Source organism: Eurosta solidaginis, chromosome 4, assembly GCF_040869045.1.
Source record: "Eurosta solidaginis isolate ZX-2024a chromosome 4, ASM4086904v1, whole genome shotgun sequence".
In the NCBI taxonomy this organism is placed as follows: Eukaryota; Metazoa; Arthropoda; class Insecta; order Diptera; family Tephritidae; genus Eurosta; species Eurosta solidaginis.
Window position 1 is genome coordinate 59854464 of NC_090322.1, and position 12425 is coordinate 59866888.

At 37.9% G+C, this 12425-nt stretch overlaps 1 protein-coding gene across 5 annotated transcripts in view; it reads right to left on the reverse strand.

Annotated features, from left to right (window-relative positions):
* Nucleotides 1-8709, reverse strand: part of LOC137249849 (zinc finger protein 665-like) — a 396955-nt gene extending 388246 nt beyond the window's left edge. For 4 of the 5 annotated variants that reach the window (XM_067781827.1, XM_067781829.1, XM_067781828.1 and 1 more), the window contains exon 1: nucleotides 7716-8638. In XM_067781827.1, the coding sequence (XP_067637928.1) occupies nucleotides 7716-8491 (776 nt within the window). In that variant the 5' untranslated portion in view covers nucleotides 8492-8638. The other variant, XM_067781826.1, reaches the window with a different exon arrangement.
* Nucleotides 8710-12425: the final 3716 nt, after the last annotated feature.

Consider the following 12425-nt stretch of genomic DNA (forward strand, 5'->3'; position numbering starts at 1 on the left):
TATTATTTTCAAACTCGGATGAAATTCTCTGTAATAATTTGCAGGAATACAAAATATCTGATCATGAAACTATAAAATTTAATATTAAAACGTCCAAAGTATACAAGATGAGACTGACCAAGAAAATCATAGCATGGGACAAATATAATAGTGATATTTTAAAAAGCATCCTTAGATCATTTAACTTCAACTTTACTATAAACTTATCAATTGATGTAAAAGTCGAATTAATTAATAATATAATGATTCAGGCTATGGAAAGTTTAACCTACGAGAAAGAAGTGCATATCAAGTTAATGAATAAATGGTATGACAGAGAATTGGCACAAATGAATAAATATAAATACAATATGTACACGCGTGCGTTACAAACTGGAGAGTGGGATGAATATAAAAATATAAATAGGTCATACAAAAAATTAGTCAAATTAAAAAAAATAAAGTATATGGAGAATAAAATCATTTTGAATGAATATAATGCTAAAGAAATGTGGAAATATCTCAAACAAACGGTTAACCAAACTAAAGATAACGAAGGGATAAAAAAGGTGATACTGGATGGCATACTGGTTGAAAACGAAACCGATCTGGCAAATGGTCTGAATAGATTTTTTGTAAACAGTGTGATTGAAATTAATAATAACATCGAAACCTGTCAAGTAGCACTAGAGGATACACAAATCCATTCAAAATTAAAGTTTGCTGAAATTACCACCGATGATGTTATTAATATCCTAGCAGACTTTAAATATAAAATAGGTGGAAGAAAACTGCTATCCAAAGGTGTACTAAAAGATTGTATATCGTATACCGGATATTTCTACGCTGAAATAATCAATAACAGCTTAGAAGATGGTGTGGTACCTGAAATGTGGAAAACGTCAACAATAATACCAGTGGAAAAGTTAAAAAGACAATGCAACCTGAAGAACTTAGTACCCTGCCAAGTGATGCTAAAATTCTCGAAGTCGTTGTTAAGAATCAGTTGGTGAATCATCTTGAAGTAAATAATATACTAGTCTACCAACAGTCAGGATTTAGGAAAAAAACATTCCTGTGAGACAGCGCCGAACTTGGTGATATCTGATTGGAAAGAAGAGCTAAACAACAAAAAAGTAGTGGTTTCAGTTTTCCTTGACCTCAAAAGAGCTTTTGAAACGGTGGATAGAGAGATATTAATAAAAAAAATGCAGCGGATTGGCATAACTGATATTGAACTTAAATGGTTCCGCAACTATTTGAAGCGGAGAAAGCAGAAAACAGTTATAAATGCTGTGACGTCGGATGAATTAGAGGTACCCATAGGGTTACCTCAAGGCTCAGTATTGGCACCTATATTATTTCTTATATACATAAATGACATAGTCAATGCTATCGAAGGTTGTGAAATTAGACTTTTTGCGGATGATGCATTAATTATGATAAGTGAAAATAATATTAATACTGCACTTTCCAAAATGCAACATGAACTAAATAACTTGTATAAATGGTTGTGTGGTAATAGACTGAAACTAAATATAAATAAAACTAAATATATGATAATAACAAGGAGGAATATCAATGAGGATGATATAGCCGAGCTAAAAATAAATGATGAAATCATACAAAGAGTTAACAGTATAAAATACTTAGGAATAATAATTGATAATAAACTCAAATTTGAAGATCATATAAATTATACAATTAAAAAAGTTGCTAATAAAATAGGAGTGATGCAGAGAACCACTAAATTCATTCAAAAAAAGTACAAAATAATTTTATATAAATCAGTTATAGAACGGCACTTCGTGTACTGCCCGTCCATTCTATTCATAATATCGAATAAAGAAGTAGACAAGCTCCAAAAGCTTCAAAATAGATGCATGCGATTTATTCTTCAGAAACCTAGAGATACACGAACGGCTGACATGTTGAAGACTTTAGACTGGTTAAGTGTAAAACAAAAGATTTTTTTCCACTCCATGAAATTCATATTTAATATCAAAAATGGAAATGTACCTGAGTATTTAAATAAAAATATAGCATTAGTTGAGCAAACTCACAACATAAATACGAGGAGCAAACATAATTTCAAATTGCCGTTTTTTAGAACTGAAATTCATCAACAGAACATTTTCTACAAGGGTCTGAAAAGTTACAATGATCTGCCTATGGATATAAAAAGTTGCAACCAAATAACAGTATTTAAAACAAAATTATATGAATATTGTAAAACCTTAGCTATAAGATAAAAAACTGTAATATTTTCTAATTTACGAATTAGGCTTCTGGCCGTAATAAATAAATAATCTAATCTAATCTAAAAGAAGATCAGAAGAAAATCAGAGAAGATAGATATGTTTGTTACAGTGGACCTACCGGCAATAAAACCATGCTGATTTTCAATGATTAGAGGTTTAACAGCAAAATACATTTTTTGTTCACGATGTACTCGAAACATTTTGAAACAGATGATAATTTTGCAATAGGCCTATAATTTGCGACATTGTTCCTTGTTACCACACGTGAAAATCGGGCTGATGAAGGTTATCTTCCACGCATCAATAAATTCGCCACACTCTAAAGATTTGTTGAAAATTAAAAGGAGGGGGAAAGCCAGAGCCAAACAATTTTTCAAAAGATAAGACGATAAGCCGTCAATATCGGTATAGGTAGATGATTTAATATTCTGGATTCCATCGACCATATCTTCAATCGATAGAGTCAGCGCGCCAAAGTTAATGGGAGTGTCAACCACAGTGGGCAACTCTGGCGGGACTTCCGGTGGCGTAGCGAAATTGGAGCAGAAGAAGGCTGCAAAAAGATTGGCCGCTTCAGCTGTTGATGAATCATGCTCAGAGTTATAGATGACTGAGGCCGGGATACTTTAGTATCGTTTTTTGGAATTTACATAATTCAAGAACGCCCTAGGGTTTTCTTTAATGTCAGATTCAAAATTACGAACATAGTTACCTTGGAGCCTCTTGCCTAACGCTTTGAATAATTTGGAATTTTGGAATGATTCTTAAGCCTCTTTAGTTTTCTATTATACCATGGTATTATGTAACACCGCTTCATTTTCTGAGGTATACTGTTTATGCAGATTTGATTTACAACGTTTTTAAATAAACTGAAGCAACGAGCAAGAACACATCCCAGAAAAAGAGCTTCCCAATCAACGTAAGAAACTTCCTGATATATAGGGTCATAATTTTCACGTCTAAAAGAAAAACTAGGATCCTCATTTAGGGTACCAATACTTTCGAAGTTATAGAATTCTACTTCGAGGATAAGCGGAATGTGGTGCAAACCAGAGCACGACAACGGTTCCAGGGGATTCAAGGGGTTGTGTAGCGCAATATATAGCTTCTTCAACCCAATTGTCAACCTCACCTTCGAGCGGCGAATCCCGTTTCACTAACAGACGAGGCTCTGGCGACCCAAAGCTCCTCATGGATCTTGGGGGTGGGGAGGGAGGGATGGCCTGAAGGTTCAATGTGGCCATATAAATCGTTCCCGAGATGGTCGGGCCAGCACCTTAATGGTGCTGTGTTACCGGAGCGTATCGGATTTGTATCCGACAAAGGACCATCACATCGATAACACTTCCCAAAGCCTTCGGGGAGTAACCTAATCGCTACAACAACAACAACGGTTCCAGGCATTTAGTTACCGTACAGTTAAAATTATCATTAAGAAAGACAAGATCAAGAATTCTCGAAAATTGATTGGTGAAGCCGTTGATCTGAGAAAGACTAACACTTGAGAGACTGTCAATAAGGTAAATCTCAGAAGTGGTGTTTACATTGTTCGGAACCAATGTGTAGTTATTGTCGACGTAAGACCATTCAATATTAGGTAAATCAAAGTCACCCAATATGCAAAAGTTACCATTATCACAAGGACGAACTAAATCGGTAATATTATCAACATGAGACTTAAAAAGTGAGTCTAGACTAGACGGTGGAATGTATGACGCACAGATAAAAATTTCGGAGATGCCACGAACTGAGACACACAGTTGGTCCAAAAGCGAGTCTTGATCCGCCAGCTCCACAAGCGAAGAGTTGATGTGCCGGCGTATGGCAATTAAAACTCCACCCCTCTAGAGAGGCCAGTTTTGGAAAAATCGCGATCCTTGCGATAGACAATATACAGGTTAGAGTCAAAAAACTCAACATCAAGGAGCTCAGGATTTAGCCAGGTTTCGATAAGAACAAACACGTCAACGTCTGCATGCGAACTCATATTGTACATTGCGTTAGACTTAGTTCGCATTCCGGAGACATTTTGATAGTACTCAATTGCCTTTGGGTGCCATTTATGGAAATATTATCAACTCCCCGACCTTTTGAACAGGACGGTAGACAGCTACCAAGGTATGTGCTGCTCTCACAGCACAGGTCTCTTAGTTTTTTGACGTATTGACATGCTTTTTGGAGTATACATGAACCACAGAATGAGTCGGCCAGAAGGAAGTATCCAGTACCTTATCAAAATATTTATCAGGAACCGATATTTTGAAGGAAGATATGTCTCGCATATTTAAAAGTAAACTTGAAGACATTGATGCCACTAGCTTAGTGCAGATGTAATTAGAAATGTCATCGGCTTAAGTGCAATATACGGACAATTCCAAAATCAAAAAAAGAAGTATGAGGATTGATAGACATGGTCAAGGTGAGTATAACTACACAATTTTTTTTGTGGGCAAATGACAATAACAGGAGTTATTAAGGGTCAAAGTTCATATGAAACATTTTTTTACATCTAAATTTCTCTTTAAGTATCGAACCGATTTTGCAATTTTTTTTTCATTGTATAGGTAGTAAAATTACCTTTCATTTGATATGCTGTTTGTATTCCTATCCCGTAAAGGCATGCCAAGGTCTTTATGCCCCAATTCCACCGCAAAAAGCAATTCTTTTGCGGCTATTTGGCAAAATTTATTTTTTTGCGGCATTGCAAGGCTACTAATATTGACCCTTTAACAACATTTTTTAAAATGGCTGGGAACCTTTACAACCCATGCAACCCACGTCTTGTAGAGGAGGAAGATGAAGATGATTATGAGGTCGATATGTCGGCGTGAGTTAAACGTAAGTTACAAAATAAATACTTATTTTTTAAGGGGCTATGTATGTATGAAAGTATTCTGCGCAGAAATACTGTGGATGACGGTGGGGTGCAATAAAGCCATACGCAACAACGCCATACGGCTTTATTTCCAATCAATTTGAGAAATAAAGCCATATGGTCTTATTTCCAATTGCTAATGGAAATAAAGCCAGTATGGCCTTATTGCCATTTTCAAAACATGGTTGTGGTAATTTTATTAGGCTGTACCTAAAAACGCGCAATGTGCGTACCGTGGCATGTTGCCACAGTTCAGGCAACCACCCGGACTTGGCATGGCGAAGCCCAGGGTTATTTAAATAAGGGCGGCCAAAGGCCGCCAACTCGCAAAGGTGTTCTGCAAATAAAGGAAACAAATACCAGGTGTTCTGCGCGGAATTACTGTTAATTTGTCCAAAATAAAGTTTTGGTATACCAGGAACAGGACAGTTGGTATTGCATTGATGGGACTAAGAATATTATATATAACTTTAAATGAAAGCTTAAATTATTTCCCATCTACCAAACTATATTTTCATATATTTAATACAGCAATTAAATTAAAAAAAATAGGTTTTTAAAAATTTTGATATGTTTTTTAAAAAATTATATTATTTCAGGAAATTCTTTGCAGTTATATACTTAAGATATAGATCAAATGAAAGGTATTGGAAATACCTATCCAACGACGTTGATAAACGGGTCAATACTTTAGAAGTAATTTAGTTTTAAAAATAAAGCTTTGACCTTTAATAACTTTTGTTGTTGTTTGCCCAACAAAAAAAATATATCGTTGTTTCTTTTATTAATACCTATCGATCTCAATTTTTTGTTTTTTTATATCAGCATTGTCCGTATACTGCACTTGTTCCATGTCATCTTCCGATAGTGATGCATGCAGCCTTGATACAAAGATCACTTAACGAGGCGGAACGGCTGTATACTTCTCTTCGTTCATTTTCTCTTCGATCATTTTGAAAAACAGCAGGCTGTGTTGAAATGGAGGCCAAATGATTTTGATCTTGGCCCAAAATGCCAGCACCTGTAATGCCAATGATGTTTGCAGAGTCCATTCGCCGGGACGCAGCTGGAGAATTGGAAGCACCGCCCAAGTCGGCAGGCCGCACTGCAGCATTGTCTCCATACGTAGAAGTTTCGATTTCAACAATACTTTCATCCACAATGTTATCTGCAGCATTTGAAGTAGCACTTGCATTGCAACTTTGCTGAGTTTAGCAGCAACTTTTACGAGCCGACCAGAAGAAACAGGGCAGCCGTCAGTAGAAACAGCAGCAGGCCCTGCAGACAAAGCAGCAGAAAAAGATTCAACCGTAGTAGTAGCATGGTTGACAGCGCACTGCTGATCACAGTAGTATTAGTACTGGCTGTATTTGTAGCAACATTAATTTTAGGATCAGTGTTAACAGGTTTATTAGCAGGAGTGGTAGCCAGAGGGGAAGTAGGGAGAGTGCGTGAGGTACTGGGCAAAGGCGAGAATGCCAAGAAATCGACATCTGCAGAGCGACAACTATCACAATTATGATTATGAGAGTTCTCAGCACTAAAAGCACAAGAGGTAACTACAACTTTCTTTAAGGCGTGAATTTCTGCGGCTAAGAAAGCCGTTTTATTATTATTTTCATGTTGTTTTGCTCTTTTTTGGTGTTTTTTGCTTTTTTTTGCAACATTTTTGCCAGTCACATTACTTTTATTGTTTTCGTTGTTGTAATGCAACGGCACTATGTTCGCATTAGCTTTTAGTGTATCATTTTGAGCGGCCAGATCTTTGAATTTAATTTCAAAGGCAGTCATTATTGTTTCTATACCATTTTTTTGTGTAGCAAGCACAGTCTCAAATAATTTACATAGTTTTTCCAGTCTGGGCACAGGTACCGAAATATTATGGTTAGATTTCATCAGTTTCACGTCATATTCGGTGATAGGCCCTGCACAACAGGCGCGATGGAAGAGCTGCTTGCAATAGCCGCTACATGGAACAATCAAAGTATCAGATCTACCGAAACCTTTATTGCACTTTCCACAGAAGTCATCCATTGTTTATAGCAAACAAAACAATAAAATAAACGCAAAAACAATAAAAACAATAAAAGCAGTAAAAGACGCGTCCACGATTTTTGACAGATGTCCAATAAATTTAATTTTTCACTTTCTTTTCGATACGGATAGAGTTTGGACGCTCTTTCAGGTGGTGAAAAATCATAATTTTTTAAGTTTACTAAAGTGAAGATGTGATTTTTTCTTACCAGAATCAACCCCAACATATATAAAGTGTGTCCTACTTGCATTATGTCCCCATATGACACCAACCATTTCTCTAATTGCAATGTGGAACCAACGCCTCTCTCAATATAACGGGGTGGGTTAGAGGATATTGATCACAATTTGTGATCGGTCGCGCGAAGCACAGCTACAACAACAACATTCAAGAATAATCACATTTAAGGTACATTTTTCTTCCGACGATACATTAGTTTTGGAATAGAAAATACTTATAAATTTGAACGTTTTTAATCATCTGAGGGTTGATATTGGAATATTTTTTTATCAACATTTTCATTAAATGCTGTATCGGTTAGCATTATAATCCATATCATACTCACGGCAAAGTTATTTGGTCCTCTTCTATTGTCAATGCTTCGTCTTTCACAAAGGTTGTTGAATGAATTGTGTCATCATCGATGTTTTCATCATCATCAATCGGCTCGTTTTTGATGAATTCGCTTAACTCGCCTTGCGAATTTTCACAGTTTTCCACAGATATTGAAGAATACATTGGATCACCACCAATAATATCTGTATTGGGGTTACCAGTTGGCTTACTGTCAATAAACTCGTTGAAATCTTCTTGAGAATTTTCACAAGATTCCAGTAATTGTTCGCTTTTTTGTATATATTCAGCAGTATTCGATTGTGCTATTTCCAAACCAACTGCCTCTTGTCTGCCTTCAAGGCACGACTCTCGTAAGTATAGAACAGGCATTTCGGAGTGACGACTGAACTTTGTTTCGGTTGGTAGTACTTCCCCTTTAATAGCTGCCTTCATTATCAACATATTTGAATCATCCCTTTTTTTAGACACCAGTTCCCGCATCTTTTGGTCGGATTGCATGCACATTTGTTGAAACCTATATACACCTAACAACTGGTACAAGCATTTACAACACATCTTCTTTGGTAGGTCGTCACTTAGCTGCACTTCCAACATTTGCGGTATTGTGCTGGATAACAAATCATTGATTCGTAAACCGTCACATTCTTCAATAGTTTCAAAGATGCATCGGTGTTGTTGTTTAGTGCTGCCTTCAGACGTGAACGCTTCAAGTTTAATCATACAGGTCCGACAAAGGTAATCAATACATAGATTATTTGTATCCATTTGACCGATACTGTTTCTGCGTTGGTAATAAAGTAAAAAAAAACACCTCAGGTAGCCAGTAAGGGAACTTTGGAATGAAATGATACTTGTAAATACCACAAAGCCAAAACTAGGTGATTTGTGAGTAAATACAAACGCTTTTTTCGATACCTACTCAATAATCTATGCAAAAGTATCGACCTCGTTTTCACTAATCTAGAATGAACCCTTAAGCTAAGGCCACATCAAACTGCACTACAGTGCGCAGCTTTCTCGCTTGTATTCTTAAGGTACGCGTACATTACGCTGCACGATACGTAGCAGCAGCGGCGCCTCACAGAGCGACATATTTTGGCAATTCACATTAAGCGGCAATCGACCGACACATTGCGGCAAAAGTTTGTGTTTATTTTTGTTTGCAAAATGGACGACACAGTTTTTGAAGCTGTAATTATTTCATTTTTGTGCGAAGAAGAGGAAAGGAAAGAAAAAGTTCGTGGCTATGGGTCCAAGACATCTCATCCTCAAGATATGAGGAAGGAGAGTTCCACCCAGATTGAAAAAAGATGGTGCAAAATTATTTGCATGTATTCTTATGAGGCAATTCACACCTAGCGGCAGCAGCACTGCGCGACACTTCACAACGCGGCTTTTTTGCCTAGTTGATCAAATTTGCCGCGCTGTGCCGTGTCGCGCAATGCTGCTGACCCTAGGTATGAATTGCCTTATAAGAATACATGCAAAGAATATTTTGTAGTGCAGTGCAGTGCTGCGTAGTGCAGCCTAATGTGGCCTTACCTTAATGAAGCAATTCATACCTAGCGGCAGCAGCACGGCACGGCGCAGCTATGTTGATCAAATAGGCAAAAAAGGGAAGCGCAGTGTAGTGCAGCTCAATATGTTCTTAACTTTAAGGTAAGGTCAATGCACAAAATTGCATTTCACTACAAAATATTCTTTGCATGTATGATTACGGGGCAATTCACATATAAAGTCGACAGAACCGCGCGACCCGACACAGTTTTCTCCAGTTTTTTCGCCTCGCGAAACCTGGCATTATCACCGACTAAATCATCCGCGATCCTATTTACAACTTGGACGTCCCAAATGTCGACCATTTTGAACATCCACGTCGATGGCACTACGCTACCGACTGTCCTACACCCCAAAATCTTGGGTGTGACGTTTGATCAGGATCTACATTTTGGTGAGCACGCAGCCGCAATTGTTCCGAAAATCCAGAGCCGTAATAAAATCCTCAAATCCCTTGCTGGCAGAACTTGGGCAAAAGATAAAGAAACGCTCATTACCACATACAAAGCAATTGGCCAGCCGTTTGCATGCTACGCGTCCCCTATATGGTCGCCAAGCCTAAAAACTACCCACTGGAAGAAGCTACAGGCCTGCCAAAAAAACTGCGCTCAGAACCGCCACGGCGTGTCTTCTTATGTCCCCAGAACACCATCTACTTAATGAGGCGAGAATACTCCCCATCAGGGAGAGAAATGAGATGCTAACCAAAGAGTTCCTGTTGCATACCCAGAAACCTGGGCATCCCAACAGACATCTGATTGATGAGCCAGCACCGCCTAGGGCTTAAGGAGTCAACTCCGTAAGCATTTTGAGGAAATACGGCACCTGAGAACACAACCGTATGAAGCAAAATAACACAAGCAGAGCCTTGGTGAACTCCACAAACAGGCGTCGGACCTTTATGCCGAGAATTGCCAGGTGAATCCAGTACTCGGGGAAGAGTACCCAAAACTTGCGGAAGAGGAACGCATACTCCCCAGGGAAACGCGAGTCACTCTGGCTCAACTTCGTTCTGGATACTGTAACAGGTTACACTCTTACATATCCAGAATCAACCCCGACATACAAAATGTATGCCCCGCTTGCAATGTGTTCCCACATGACACCAACCATCTCTTTAATTGTAATGTGGAGCCAACGCCTCTAACACCCCTTTCATTATGGTCCACCCCTGTCGAAACAGCAAGTTTCCTTGGACTCCCGTTAGAGGATATTGATGACAATTTGTAATTGGTCGCAGCTATTAGGTGGGGCGAAACATTGCTACAACAACAACAACAACCCGACACAGCGACCCCAGTGGGTTAGGGGGTCAGAATATACCCGCGGTAGGTATGCCTGTCGTAAGAGGCGACTAAAATACCAAATTCAAGGGGCTGTGTTGCGCAACCCTCAGGTTGCCAGCGCAATATATAGCTTCTCCAAACCCAATTGCCAACCTCATCTATCCGCGGCGAATCCTGTTTCACTAACAGACGAGGCTCTGACGACCCTAAGTTCCTGCTGGAACTTGGGGTTGGAGAGGGAGGAGATGGCCTGAAGGTTTAATGTGGCTACATAAATCGTTCCCGAGATGGTCGGGCTAGCGCCATAATGGTGCTGTGGTACCGGAGCGTACGGGATCTGTATCCGGCAAAGGACCATCACATCGATAACACTCCCACAAAGCCTTCGGGGGGCAACATTATCGCTACAACAACAACAACAATAACCCGACAACTAGGCAAAGACCGCTTAGGGGAATATCGCGCAGTGCTGCTGTCGCTAGGTGTGAATTACTTGGTTGCATCACCCCGCGCGGCAAAATACATTTGAGCATGAGAATAAAAAAAAAAAACCTGTAAAATAATTGCGTGCACTTTGTAAAGCATATATGATACTACTTTATTTTTGCTTGGATTCCAAGCCAAAAAAACTGACGAAATTTTATCGGAACTTCAAAGCACAAAAACAGTTTTTATCATGAAAAAGCGATACCACTATTCCCCCAAAATTAGTGAGTTTGACATGTTTTTGTTTATGTTTTACATTTTATTTTTACATTAACACTTTTAACAATAAAATTATTTCGGTCTCTAATGGTTCACTTTTTTCACAAGACAGTTGATTTTAATTGTATTTTTATGCACCAAATTTTCAAACTAAAAACAAAATTTTCATGTGTCAGAAAATAATAAAGAAAAAACGGCCGAATGTCAAAGAAAACCTATCGAAATACAAACAGGCTCATTTGTTTTAAATTAACTAGATAGTATTTTCCTTGTATTTCGTTAGTTTTTTTTAAATATAGTTTACACACTTACACCAGTACTGAAGCCGTATTAGGAGGGAGCGCGACAAAAATTGAAGATAAAATACAAGAATAAATACACGAAAATAAAGTAGTGTCATATAAGTATAAATAGCATGATTATATGTATGATACGTAAATTTACGCAAATCCAAACAAAGCATTTTAATATCATAATCTCTATGCAAATTGTTGTAAAACTAATCACCAACAACATGAATAAATTCTCCCCCGTAAATCTAAATTTGTATGTTTTAAGCTTTCTGTAAATTTCCTAACGAAGTTCATTGTGCCAGCTGAAGCATTATTTTGATTTGCCAACAAATGAGATTAGACAGGTAGGCTTTGCTTATCTAGATTAAAATAAGAAACATGTTTGCAACGCATCAACAAAAATAAACTACGGTTTTTGAGTTTGCGTATTTGCCATGACGTAGCAAATGCATAGCCGCATATAATTTTTTGACGTTTTGTGTGAAAATACTACACCAGTTTGCAAATGCAATGATGCGAGGCAAATTGTACAATTCACGATCAGGCGCAAATGGTCTTGCATTGTTGCATAGTAAATTTTCATTGCATATCATACAGGCAAATACACCTGCCCTATTAGGCGAGTTCTGGATTTTGTCCAAATGGTCTAGCATCATTGTATGTGCAAACTGGAGTGGTATTTTTACACAAAAAAGCCAAAAAATATACAGCTATGCAAATACGCAACATCAAAAACTGTAGTTTATTTTTTCAATTTTGAATAGCAAACTAACAACTGTCAAAACAAAACAAAATATGCAAAGAAAAAATTTAAAACGAAAAAGAGGTGGGTAATTGTGCAATTTAGGGGCCCACCCT